This window comes from Ahaetulla prasina, chromosome 2, assembly GCF_028640845.1.
Source record: "Ahaetulla prasina isolate Xishuangbanna chromosome 2, ASM2864084v1, whole genome shotgun sequence".
Taxonomy (NCBI): Eukaryota; Metazoa; Chordata; class Lepidosauria; order Squamata; family Colubridae; genus Ahaetulla; species Ahaetulla prasina.
The window spans coordinates 77,153,802-77,168,606 of NC_080540.1; the positions used below are offsets into that span (position 1 = coordinate 77,153,802).

The 14,805-nt window shown below is 38.5% G+C and overlaps 1 protein-coding gene across 3 annotated transcripts in view; it reads left to right on the forward strand.

Annotated features, from left to right (window-relative positions):
- CACNA2D2 (calcium voltage-gated channel auxiliary subunit alpha2delta 2) overlaps window positions 1–14,805 on the forward strand; it is a 663,083-nt gene that overhangs the window by 632,043 nt on the left and 16,235 nt on the right. For all 3 annotated transcript variants that reach the window (XM_058167293.1, XM_058167292.1, XM_058167291.1), the window contains 3 exons: window positions 4,275–4,335; window positions 13,304–13,401; window positions 14,588–14,678. In XM_058167293.1, the coding sequence (XP_058023276.1) occupies window positions 4,275–4,335; window positions 13,304–13,401; window positions 14,588–14,678 (250 nt within the window). The remainder of the gene's footprint in view (window positions 1–4,274; window positions 4,336–13,303; window positions 13,402–14,587; window positions 14,679–14,805) is intronic.

The window sequence follows — 14,805 nt, forward strand, 5'->3', positions numbered from 1 at the left end:
GCATTCATCTTCTCATTCATTCGAGCCTTGTTCTTAGTGAGATGCAGACATAACAATGATCAACATAAGCAAAAAGGTTGCAATTTACAAATGATTGCAAATATGTTTTCTTTTTTTAGTGGACTGATAGTGGACGTTGGAAATACCAAAATTATTTTTATTCTGGTCAAAACAAGCTATTGCTCTTCCTTTGTGGTTATGCCTATTAAGACCAGCAAGTCCCTCCTTTTTAAAAAAATAAATCATTACTTAGAATGATTTTATATTCCTAGAAAATTTGGGGGAAGGGGGGGTTGTTTTCATTTTTTTTAGTTAAGCCATTAATTTAGAATAAATTCTTTGGTACAGTTTTGCTGCCAAGTCTAGAGTGTTAATTATTGCTAAATGTTGTGGCGCCATAGGGATTGTGATTAGAGTGCCAATGAGCCTGGCAGAGGTTGATGTTTGCAGATTGGATTGGCTAGAGGAGAAGATAATGAAGGATTTATTAGGACTTGAAGATATGGACAAATTTCTTAGTCCTGATCTTAATGAATCAGCCTCACAGTGAGCCTTAATTTTTTTTAATAGTATTAATTTTTAATACCAAAATAATCCAGATTAAAGTATCACCCATCATATGATAAGGGGTGAATAGATGGAACTGATATGCATTCTGTAATTTTCAGTAAAGGAGATAATGAGCCTATTTCATTTAAATAGTTTGTAGTGGAATACTTTATTCTGGAACAATGTAGGGTTACTGAAAAGAGACACATGATCCAAAATGATTGTTTCTTTGCTAAAAAATACTTCCTAAAATTAACTTTTTGTTACTTTTAAGGCATGAATATTTTTTTAAAAAAAATAAACCAGGAGAGTAAACCATACCACAATTGTTTTCGCTTTTTAGTCTGTTAGAAGCAGATTGGAAATTATGTCTTTTCTTCCGAAACATTGAAAACAATGAGTGAAAATCCCTGCCTTGTCCTAACTTCTTGGGTCTGGCAGCAACAAAAGTCCTCACAAATCAAAAGGGAAAGAAAACAAAAAACACAATAGCCAGATAAAATCCATTTGCAAACCTTCAGTTGCTATTATTTGAAATATTATTGAATCCCAATACATGCCTATTTGATGCCTTCTTAAATGCTGATTATGAGCTATCCAGAAAAAAGTTCAACTAAATTATGCCCAGGTTAAAGTTATTATTTTTTTATTGTATCAAGATTCCAGGGGAACTATTGCTTTAAGATTATTCTCTGAAAGAACCATAAAAGCGTAGAAAACTGTCTAGATTGAAGCTATCAGTAAATCTGATCAAGTAGAAAATTGGGTGCACTGTTTTGGTTGGATCAGATTTTTTGGATTTATTTCAGTTATTTATTTATTTATCTTGGACGGAAGCATGAGAGAATCAGTGAGCTATGGATGTTGATTCTCCATCAATAACCATTGACAGCAGTAACAGTGGTATAATTCTGAACCACTTTTCTAGAGTAAAAGCTAAATAAATTGCTATGCATTGCTTTTTTTCCCCTGTCTCTCAAATTGGTTTCAGAAATGGTCCTGGCAATCATTTTCTGTGAAAATTGGCCAAGGAGATTCATTTTGCTTACCATACTTGTTAAGAATTACAGTACCGTACACGAAAGTGCTGCACGAGGTAATTCAAGGATTTGAAGCACAGTAACAGCATTGTGATGATTGCACTCAGTTCTTTTTTTTCTCATGGCATCATTTATGGCACAGGCTTCCATCAATTATTCCTAGAGGTCAGGAATGAAATGGATGAAGATTATACATAATTCGATGGAAAATGGCAATACTATTGGACAGATGTCCCGTAATGTGTAGAAGGCATGTCAAGTCTAGTTTAAAAAACTTTGTTTCTCATAAAAATAATTTTTTAGGGGAACTCACCAATTTTAGCAAGGTCGTTTGGCAGAAGCAATGATAAAGATGTTCAGTTTAGCTTAGCTTAGCTGAGCTTATTTTAGTTTAGCTTAGCTTAGTTTAGCTTAGTTATGTTTTAGAGGCCACTAAAGCATATTTTAAATTGAATTTATAATCCTACTTACCTGAGATATGTCTGGGTAGAATGTATATAGCAGAGGTGTCAAACTCGATTTCATTGAGGGCTGTGTTTGACCTCAGGAAGCTGGGGTAGGCCTGGCCAGGGTGGGTGTGGCCAGTTTGACATCACTTGTGTTGGGGGCATCTGTGGCCCGAGTGCTTTGCCAGCGAAAATGGGCTCCCGAGCTCTGTTTTTGGCTGGGACAGTCTCCTACAACCCACTGTCAACAAAAGCAGAGCACAAGAGGGCTGCACACGACCCTCCCAGACTCTGTTTTTGCTGGCAGATGCACCGTGGACCAATCCTTTGCTGTTTCCAGGACGGCCCTACGGGCTAGATCTAAGCACCCCATGGGCTGAATCTGGCCCACAGGTCTGGAGTTTGACACCTCTGATATATAGGATAATATTATTAAACACAGAATTCCAATAAAGTATAACAATACTTCCTGCCCTTTTTTTCTGTTTTCCTTATAACAATATAGGACATTGGGATTCTTCTATCTCTGTTTTATGCTGCAAGAATTCTTAACTTCTCTTTTTCGGATAGTGAGAATTAAATGTGAGAAAACTTGCAAACTTTCAGAACATGATAACATCTGGCAAGTATTTAAGGAGCATACCAAAAGTTTACTGGAAATTAATCAGCTCATAGAAAACCAAATAACAAAATGAGAAACACTTGTAATGTACAGATTGCAGTATAGGCATCATTACTTTTCTGGAAAACTGTGGATCATGTTCAACACCTGCATTACTACTAGTGAGTACCATTTGCATATGCTTGTGTTAATTGTGTTAAATATATCTTTGGTCCTATTTTTGCTGTTCCAGAGTTATATTTTAATACCATGATGGCGAACCTATGGGATGCGTGTGCTCGTTTTTCGGCACTAGGTGCCAAAAAGGTTCGCCATCATTGCTTTAATAGAACCCTCAAGTTATTTAATTGATTCAGTCATTTAGTCATTCATTCAATTCATATTTCAGTTTTTCTTGAGAAGCTCACGGTAGCTTATATAGGCCTCTCAATGTCCATTTTTCCTAAGAAAAAACCCTGTGAAGTGCCCCAAGTCATCCAGTTTTCATGCCTGAAGGTGGACTTCAGTCTGCTCCTAATATAACACTTTATCCCAATAACATATCTGTTCCTCATTTTAATAAATAACAATTTTCTGATAAAAATGTACAATATATCTTTTTATATCCCACTTTTATTATTTTTATAAGGCAGTAAACATACTAATACTCCTTCCTCCTCTTATTTTCCCCACAATAGCATCCCTGTGAGGTGAGTTGGGCTGAGAGAGAGTATCTGGTCCAAAGTCACCCAACCAGCTTTCATGCCTAAAGCAAGACTAGAACTTACAGTCTCCTGGTTTCTAGCCTGGTGCCTAAACTATCAGAGCTCAATATTCTTTTGGAATATTGACCATGTTTAATTCTCCACAGTTGACTTGATTACATAAGTTACTTCTATGGAATTCAGAAGGCTGTTGCACATTCTAACCAAGGAGGGATGGCTGTTGCAATGCTCTGAGAACTCTTGTCTATTAGAAAAGACAGCGGCTGCACTCTCTACAATGCATTGTGTTTTACCTCTAGCTATGGGTAAGTCTTTGGTTGGACTGTCTTCATAAAGGACCCTGGTTTGGCCATGTTGATGCCTGAAAAATAATTTTTCTTAGAAAATATTGTTTTAGTAATTCTCTTTTTGTATGAGCAGAGCATGTGATTTCTTTTCTTTGTAATTTCATAATAAGAGAGAGATATCCACATGACCTACTGAACATACATATATATATTGGTTTATATATATATATAAGTATGAAGATATATATGTTTGTAGGTATAATTATATATAGTCCCAAATCAATATTTATATATACATATATATACAATCTGCCAAATATATTTAATTACAGATTATGGAATTTTAATTATATATGATTAACTCTCCAAATCCACTCAATGTTGGCAATTTATTGGCTATCACTTTCTTCTGTTATGACTTGAGCACCCAAAGTGTATTCTCTCCTTTCTCTCTTGTTAAAACGAGCCAGTGGTTTTTGCCTCTTCTGTTTATTCCTATCTCTTTTCTCTTTCTCTCTCCCCCAGCCCCATTTCCTCTTGCTCTGGCTCTGTCATCTTCTGAAACCGAAGCTGCCTTCTTCCCTCATTTCAACTCCCCGCCGCATAATGTTACCTTTCTGTTGCAGATTTTGAATACCTGCTGCCAAACAGCTTTGAGTCCGAGGGACATGTATTCATTGCTCCAAGGTAGCTTTGTGTGTGAGCTTGCTGAGGTGTCCATATAACCACCGATCCTGGGAGTGGTTCAACTCCCCTTCCCCAACCCTTTTTCCGTCCCTGCCACACCTTCAGATATTCTACTCCATCACTCCTGACCCCTTTGGAACTGATATACCTCCTCATTGTGCCAATGTCTTGATCATTTCTTCCTTTTTTTGTGTGTCTGTCGTCTGCCTGTGTGCCAGTCTCGGGGACTATGATTGCCGCCACCTACACTACATTGTGCTACCATTGGCGGCCGGCAGCATAGCTGTCCCACCTTCTGTTCACTCACCTACATAAGAAGAATATATATGTGTGTATGGCTGCATATGAGATACATATGTAGCACACATATATAGGTATAGTTTCTGAAAATCCTCAAAAAAAAAAAAAACCAACCAGTAGACAGCCATGTTTTGATCCTATTGAGATCATGATATCATATAAGGAAAAATTCCACCAAAACAGCTCCAAATTAGCCCAGCCTAAGAAATCATATTGATCAGGACTACTTTTATTCCGACAGCTGTAATAATAGAAATCTTGCAAGTCTGAAGGTGCTCCCTCTTCCTCACTTTATCTTTGTGTGAACTAGGGAGGGGCTTGTCTGAGATGTTTCCTTATGTTATTTTCTTTGTCTAGGTTCGAGCCCCTCTTATCTGTTGACTTGGTAGCAGCATTTCTTCCTATCCTTCAAGGCTATGCCCTTTGCCCTCTACACAATGTTACTATTGACTTATTATATATATACATAAAAATCACAAATTCTGCATTTTGTAAGCCTTACTCTATCAAATTATATTATTTCAACTCTTTCAAATTTATTTCAAATCTAAAAAACAGAACATTTGTTGCCAAGTCAGTGGCCTAGTCACTAGCTAGAAGAGGTTCAAATTCACAAAACAGTTTGAGGATAAAACTGGAGAGGGAGAGTAGTATAGTGTATGTATACTATCTAAGATTTGGGGGGGGGGGCAACAGAACTCTGTATTCCATAAATAAATAATTCTTGTTAGATTTACAGGCAACACAACATCAGCCCACATCTCATAAACTGATGATATATTTGACATCCAGATAAAATTATAATGACCACTGTATGTGATAATCATTTGCAATGGTGAAATCTATTTGGCTCCCCAAACACAGAAGGCCAAATACAAATAACAATGGAACTCTTACTGCTCATCTTTAATACTTCTTTAGAAGATGGAAAATCAGTCTCAGGCAAGCATGCCATGCTGTCAGGAAAAAATAACCCCTTCTACCCAGACTTTTAAAGATGCAGTAAACTGGGCCTCTTCTGGTAATTCAGGCTCCAATCACTGCATATAGAGTAAGAAAATGGAAGAAATGCCATTTTAATAGCCTCTTCACAAATTCTGCTTTATCTAAGGCATTATAATACAATGGATAGGTGACATTTTAATATTTTTTAAAGCCACTACGACATGTATTAATCCTAAGAGCAATCCTATACATAAATACTTAGAGGTATTCCATGGACTTTATTCCCAGGTAAGTATTTATAGGATTGCAGTCTTAAAAATGCATGAGACTCATACAATGTTTTTTTTAATTGGGATAAGGAAACTGTATCCCTCCATATAATGCTGAACCAATCCAAACATTCTGTACTGGTCTTATTGAGCAGGGTTGGTTAGAAACTAGCATTCGGCTGGACTTCTTTTCTTTTTGGTTTGAAAATTGCCACTGCTTTTCAAGCCAAAAAAGAAAAGTCCAGTTGCCATGATTCAAGTTCCAGGTAACTCTATCTGGATGAATGAGGAAGTATATCTTATTTTCTTAAATTCTGTTGATTCTAGTTTAGCAACTTCAGTGAATGGAAATCTCTGACATTTGTTGCATTCGGTGCTTTGCTTTTGGAGTTGATAATACATGAGGAGAGCTATAAAATTCCTAGTTTTTTATCATTTAGGGCTATCAAATCCAGAGTACAAAAATCCAGATAGCTACCATAGGCCTTCGTCTTATATGTTTCTTTGCTGTCATCATTTACTGGTTATCTGAATTTTTGAACTCCTGATGTGATCACCCTATTATCATTACTAATGGGTATCTTTTTCTGCACTGAACACTGTCCAGCATAGAAATACATGATTTCTGTGGGACATATAAATCATGGATAACAGTTTATGTTAAAATGTTTAGGTTTAAGATTTTTTTTGAGAATATGTCCTTTTTTGTATAGATGTGTAGATAGTCATAAAATAAAGGGGAATTTCCCAACCTGATTCCTTTTATATTTGTTGGACCACATCTCCCCCCAGTGGCAACTAAGACGACCAATAGCCATATTGTCAATTCTACGAGGTGTCATGTAGTCCACTGGAAGCTATCAGAGGTCAAGAAATGCAGATTTATGATTATATCAGAACAAACAGGCTTCTGTTTCAGCAAGCATTCATTCCTACTGATTACTTATGACATTTCTTTAATTCCAGCTACACTATTTATTAGCCTTTCAGCCCCATTAGTCTTTCAGCAATATGCTGTGAAGTCTCATCATTACTAATATGGCCAACAGTCCATGGTAATTTTCAGAAACCATATATCACTGATAATCTATTTGTGGGTGTGCAAGCACATATATCTGTACATATCTGTGTAGATACATAGGTGGATAAAATATTGTGTATATGTATCTCTTTCTATATATATATATATATATATATAGCTCTTCAAGCAGCAAAATAAACTGGGCGGCCCAGGTTTTATGTTGCATTAACATACAGTGATGGAAAATCGAAAGGTTATTAAAGCTAAATAAACTTGTATTTTATTTCTATGAAAAAGTTGTTACAAACTGGTGACCATCAAATCTTATCCAGCTACTCTCCAGAATATATTTTAATTGCTTCTGCTTTCATACACATTACTTATGTTGGATCTAACAAATGAGATGCAAACTGGACCTGCTATTTGGTTCAAATTCATTAACTCTCTATTTGAACCAACCTTTTAAGGGACTTACTGATTTTGTGCCAAAGATGCCTGTGCAACATAGCTAAGCAGTTTTATCTACAGAATGTATTCCATTTATACATGGACAGGCTTTTGCATTGAACCGACTTTTTGTGACAGATGTCTTAAACAAATTACACCCATCGCTATCCCCTCAGCTACATGGCTTTTAAAAGATACAGGATACTATCATCTTCTGCATCTGGTCACCTGATGAGATATCCCGTGTGACATTTGTCATGAACCCGGAAAAATCACTCTCTAAATTGCAGTCTCTATCCTGTTCTAAATTATTTCTTAATATTTAATTCTGAAATCTACAATATAAAAAAGCAAGGAATACACACACACACTCTATTTCCAACCCCAGACCTTGGTAACTGGCAATGCAAAACTAGATCATGCAAACTTTGTTGCTTCAGTTGAATAAAAACTCCCAAAGATAATGGCAAATGGTGATGGGAACAAGCCTAGTTTTGATATATATCTTTACAATTCACAAGGGCCCATATTTGCAGACACATAGACTCACAGCAAGGTACAATCTTACATACATGTTAACCCATTAAAAAGACCGAGCTGATAAATAGTTTAATATATAAAGCTCAGCTCTTGCAAGCAAATGCCAGCACCTATCTGTCTAAATGTAAGGTACAGATATGTCTACAGTTTCTATATGTGTCTGTATCAGTATTTCGATGCATAATCTTGGAGTAAAGCATGGCTGGCCATCATGTTTTCTATTGCTATGGTGAAGAGCGGTTCACTTGTGACTGTCCTGAAAATTTCTGTGCATTGTGGAATCTTGTTTTGTTCCACAAGTAAGCCAGATCTTTCTCTCATATGTCCCTCTTCCACTCTTTCCTATCCTGTCCCCCACTTTCTCAAAAAGTGGAGTTTCAGAGAAGAAACATTTTTCATACTTAATATAAACTCAACTAAAGATGGATGACTTTTATTCTCCTCCACCGCACCCCACCCAAAAAAAATAAAAAAGATAAGAATAGTGACACCGATTTTAATTATTGGGTTGGACTGTGACCACAATAAATGAAGAGATCATATCTAATGAGAGCATATGGTAAGTTGCGCAATAGGTGATGAAATAGATATGAATTTGCTAGAATTTGCAACTTTGGCCTTAGCATCTTTTGAGGGAAACCAAATTCTGTATCAAAACATTGTAGATAAGAGAATCTTCTACTCTTTTCACAAATCATTGAACCTTCATCTCTCCTCTTTCCATTAAGAGAGAGGTAAGTATTTTTATCCCTCATTTAAAATCCCATACCAAGACCAAAGAGAAAAAGCAAGAAACAATGCAGTTGTGCCTCCAGATTCAACACCTCTCAAGATAGTAATTCAGGCTCCAATCACCAAGCTTGTTAACTTGTTGTTTTCTCTGGGATCTTGTCCTGCTTAATTCTCCAATGCTCCTGACTACACTTGAATTGGGTAGTCCCAAAGGTGCTTTTTTAAAAGGCAACTGGATTTTGTTTTTCTTGAAGATGTTTCGCTTCTCATCAAAGAAACTTCTTCAGTTCTTTTGAAAAAGCATACCTTTGGGGCAACCATGACTTGGATGACTGAGAATCTTCATAGACATTTGAATTGGGTAGTATCTCTTAACAAATAGAGAGATAGTGCTACATGCATATATGCATATAAACAGGCACAAATACACTGGTATATGATTTGGACTGCAGTTGTTGCCATTCAAGAAGTCAACTATCTAATTAGAATTAGTGTGTTCCATTTAAGTTAGATCTGCTTAACTCAAGCAGATGTCTATTAAGAAAATGATACGTAAGAAAGATATTTCCCATCCTGGATACATTTCATAATGCTGCAGAATCAGATAAGTGAAAGAAAGATGATAAATTAATCCATCTTCACAATACTGATTCAACAACTCTTCCTCCAATTTCCATTATTTTTTCTATAAAAAAATAAACTAAAATTACAAATATAAATAAACTAAAACTACAAAAGTAGAAAGAAGAGAATGTTTGTGGACAGAATTAGTGGGCAAAGGAAGAATTAACATTTTTGTCCCCTTCCTGTCAGTTCTCCTTGGCTTCCCAAATTTGGTATCTTCTGCTGGCTGGAAATTATGGAACTTCCCAACACGTCAGGAAGGTGCTAGACTGGGATAGCTTCATTAGCAATATTGTTTGATGTTACCATGATACAGCCAATCCATATTTGGAGAAATAGGAGCCGCCATGTCAACTTACAGTTTCACCTTTTATCCATTTACAATCAAAAATCTGAGTTTCAAAAACTCAGGAGTTTAAAAGAAAAGAACTGATATCGCTTTTTTTTTTTTTAGAAAACTGGTTTATTTATTATTTATTTATTTATTATTTATTAATCATACTTTTATACCGCACCATCTCCCGTAGGACTCAGGGCGGTTCACAGGCATATTAAAAGACAATATAATAAATAAGCATTAAAAACCCAATTAAAACTAAATATTATCATAGCCAAATCACTAAAAACGGTAAAAAACGGTTAAAAACCCATTAAAATTTAGCTAAAACATTTTATTCTTAGGCTAGTCCAGCGTGCTGAAATAATAAAGTCTTCAGTTCACGTCTGAAGGTCTGGAGGTTGGGGAGTTGTTGTAATCCCGGAAGAAGCTTGTTCCACAGGGCTGGTGCCACCACAGAGAAGGCACTCCCCCTGGAGGTCGCCAACCTACATTGTTTGGTCGACGGCACCCTGAGGAGGCCCGCTCTGTGGGAGCGCACAGGTCGTTGGGAGGCAATCGGCGGCAGAAGGCGGTCTCGAAGGTATCCCGGTCCTAAGCCATGGAGCGCTTTAAAGATGTTAACCAAAACCTTGAATTGCACCCGGAAGGCTACCGGTAGCCAGTGTAGGCCGTGCAGGATGGGTGTTATATGGGAGCAACACAGTGCTCCCTCTATCACCCGCGCAGCCGCATTCTGGACTAACTGGAGCCTCCGGGTGCTCTTCAAGGGGAGCCCCATGTAGAGAGCATTGCAATAGTCCAGGCGGGAAGTGACGAGGGCATGAGTGACCATGCGTAAGGCGTCCCGGTCAAGGAAGGGGCGCAACTGGCAAATCAGGTGAACCTGATAAAATGCTCCCCTGGCGACGGCTGTCAAATGATCCTCTAAGGACAGCCGATCGTCCAGGAGAACGCCTAAGTTGCGCACTCTCTCCCTGGGGGTCAGTACTTCCTTCCCCACAGTCAGCGATGATGTAAGCTGACTGTACCGGGACGCCGGAACCCACAGCCACTCTGTCTTGGAAGGGTTGAGTCAGAGCCTGTTCCTCTCCATCCAGACCTGCACGGCCTCAAGACACCGGCCCATCACCTCAACGGCTTCGTTGGGGTGGTTCGGGGTGGAAATGTACAGCTGAGTATCATCAGCGTACAGATGATAATCCACCCCGAAACCACGGATAACCTCACCCAGCGGCTTCATATAGATGTTGAACAGGAGAGGCGAGAGAACAGACCCCTGAGGCACCCCACAAGTGAGGCGCCTTGGGGTCGACCTCTGCCCCCCTGCCAACACCATCTGCGAACGGTCAGAGAGATAGGAGGAGAACCACCGATAAACGGTGCCTCCCACCTCCAATCCCTCCAACCGTCGCAGCAGGATACCATGGTCGATGGTATCAAAAGCCGCTGAGAGATCTAATAGAACCAGGACAGAGGAACAACCCCTGTCCCGGGCTCTCCAGAGGTCATCCACCAACGCGACTAAAGCCGTCTCAGTGCTGTATCCGGGTCTGAAACCGGACTGGAACAGGTCCAGATAGACAGTTTCCTCCAGGTGTTGAGGAAGCTGATATGCCACCACACTCTCAACAACCTTCGCCAAGAAGCGAAGGTTGGAGACTGGACGGTAGTTCGCTAAAACAGCCAGGTCCAGGGAGGGCTTCTTGAGGAGGGGCCTCACCACTGCCTCTTTCAAAGCGGCGGGGAAAACACCCTCCAACACAGAAGCATTGGTAACTCCCTGGAGCCAGCCTCGTGTAACCTCCCGTGTGGCCAGTACCATCCAGAAGGGACACGGGTCCCCAATAAACATGTGGTGGAATTCAACCTACCCAACAACCTGTCCATGTCATCAGGAGTCACAGGATCGACTTCAGCCCAGATAACATTCTCAAGACTCGTCTCCGCCATCCCACCTGGATCTATCCAATCAGTGTCCAGGCTGTCCCGAATCTGAGCGATTTTATCAGACAGATACTGTACAAAATCCTCAGCAAAATCCCTGTAAGGTTGATATCTGTCGCATCATCTTTGACTAACTTTTACTGTTAGAGAACAATTATAAGTAGCTATGAAAAAAGCAGTGCCATTGTTGAAGCAATGGGCAGTGATTTCTTTCTGAATTGCAAATTAAGCAGTCCTGTACCAGAATTGTGTCAGAAAGGAACCTTTAAAAAGATGCTGAAAGTGAGTCTAGAAAGATAGCTGGAATGGTTTTTAGTAAAATAGATTTAAGGCTGTATATCAAGTAACTGGCACTGCATATACCTTTTAGCTTAGAAATAGCTTTTACTTATCTTCATGCTTTTAATAGGGTTTATTTGGGGATGCATACAATCTTCAGAAATAATCTAAATAAAGTGGGTAAGAGATAGTCCCATTTAGGAGACAGTAAAGAAATTCACCTTTGTCCCAGATTACCAGTCTCACTTATTCCCTGCCATCAAATATCACTACTAGAATGAAAAAATAATAATATTCACAGCTTGAGTTCTGCTGCTCCCTCTAGAGAAATGGTGGGCTTTTTAGGTCCACATATTGATCAACCTCCATTACTGACATCGTTTACAACTGACCATCCTAGCTCAGAATTTTGTTTCAGCAACACCTGGAAATCCACAAGCTCCCCTTTGCTTTCTAAAAAGACCAGATACCATAATATCACATCTGCACCCTTAGCATCTCACTGAGGAACCTCATGGCTTATATATGGATCCTCCTTTTTAAAGTGTTGCTTTCCTCCCCCTACCCCCAACTTCATTGTGAAAGCTACAGTGAACGCTAGAAGAAAGTGTGGCAGAGGAAGGAAATGAGGCTATTTTCCAATACTTGATAAAAATAGAGGTTTTTTTATAACTAGCACAGTCATGCTTCTGTATAAGTGCCTTGTTGAAAATCATAGTAAAGACTGATGTCTATAGAAATTCACAAAAGCAGATCAAGAGTTTAATTAAGTTGCAAACCCTGGAGGAATTAAACTAAGCCAGTAAGTTCTTAAAGAAATAGAGTGGCACAATTATTGCAGAAATCTGAAAATGCAGTGATGAGTAGTACTACCCAATGCTGTGTGCTGTACTTTAGGTGGCATTAAGAAACCATTCAGGTGGTGTTTTATGACATCTGTAAATAACAGCAAAGAGTTGTGCCACAGGTTTTTATATAGCCAATAAATTCCCAAAGGCTTCCTACTGCACTTTCATAAATTGACTTTGTATTATTTTATAGCCTTCTGGTTACTCTTGAGAGGTGCTGTAACACCATTGTGAAAAGGCCAAATAACAGCCTTTCTTGGCAGACTGTGAGCCATAGCATAAAACCCATTCATACAATCGCCCCAACTCTCAAAGACTCACTAGTACATATTATACACATATTGGATTTGAAACACACTAGATTGTTACACATATTTCTTTCTCTGCCCATATATAGATTTAAGACATCTATAAAAATAAAGGTCGAGTAGCTCTAAATATTGATAATGAGATGCACATTGAACGCAAAATCATACTTCTGAGCAGAGATGGTGGTGGTGAGGATATGACTCATTAAATAACTCCACATGTTTCCCACCTTCATTGTCTTAACCATACCCAGCTAGTTTGAGTAGCCGCTTCACCTGTGCTGAGCACATGATTAGGCCAATTCTGAGAGAAAGAAAACTAACCGCAACTTTTTCATCCTTCCAATCGACAAATCTTCCTCGTAACCCAGAGAATATTGCAAAGACCTCAACCTGTCGGATAACAACACTGAATTCCTGGAAAACTTTATTGCCCTCATGGAAAAGGTGACGCCTGACTCCAAACAATGTAAGTATCCCAAAGGCCTGTGCTGGACAGAAAGTCTCATCCCAAGGAAGCCTTCACGTTTTGTGAGTGAGAGAATTCAGGCAAATCCATTACTAAGCAGCAATGGATTAATAAATAAATAAATCTACTTTTAAAGATGGGGTGGGGCAAAGTTGCCTAAAATAGGTTATATAAATAAAGTTTCGTGTTTGTTTAAATAAAGTGTTAAGATATGTCTCTTTTGTATCTGGGAATTGTTACCTTATGGTAAGGTGGATTTCATAAAACAAGGATGTAATTCAACATTTTAGCAGCCTCCATATTCATTGGATTACAACCTCCAGAATTCCCAACCACTGTTCTGGAGAATATTTGTGAAAATCTGTTATAAATGATCAGCCACCACAGTTAAGAGTTAGCCCTGTACATGTATAATCAGCTTGCCCCAATGGAATCGATGGGACTTATCTTTAAAAAAGTATGCAGTCATTGGATAATGTTGCTTGCCAATCCTACATTTGATTGGCATATAGACGTCTTCAGGCTTGATCTGGCTGGAACCAGGTCACATTTCATCAGAGGTTAGAGCTCTCTAGTTTTATGACTACAGGATGTACTTCATTAAAACAAACCCTACATTACATAGCCAGCCTGGTTTCTCAGTGTAAATTAGTGCAACTGAGCAATTAAGAAGCAAGAGTCATGGTATTCCCTTCCTTTATGAATAGGTGTTGATCAAGTATCTTTTAGGTGTTAAAAATACATTTCCCAAGGGAAGTGGTTCAGTCAATCCCCTTTCATATCTGTCAAATATGGAAATGTAATTCTACCATGTTTCTTTATTACACTTGGTATGGCCCAAAAAATATGACAATACTCTAGGAATCTGCCTCTGTGTGCGTAAGATACAGAAATACGTTATTTACCATCTCCAACTCAGAACAGCAAGAAAAGCCAGAGACCTGAGCTGGCTGACTTCCAGTACTGAGAAGAGTTTCCAAAAACATTGAGAAATCTATACCTTCATTTTTTTAAAGGCAGTTTAATACTGCTAAAGAATTTAGATCAGGGCATCCTGAATCCAAATTACTGTATTTGGTATTGCCTTCAATTGCCCTTTTTTGAGTAAAATGGCGAGTGAAGAAATTCTAGTGGCTATTCAGGTAAGCAAACTTCTGGTTTTAGAATATTTGTTCTTTCTGTTAAGGTGACAACTTCCTTCTTCACAACCTTATCCTGGACACTGGAATTACACAACAGCTGGTGGAAACAGTATGGAAGAATCAAGATTTAAGCACGTAAATAAAACCTCTGAAACATTTGAGTGCAAATTAATTGCATCTTTTTTAAAGCAGTTTTCCATGACAATGTGAAGCTTTCAGCTGTGTTAATATAAGCTAAATTACATGGCCTGAAGACCATGTT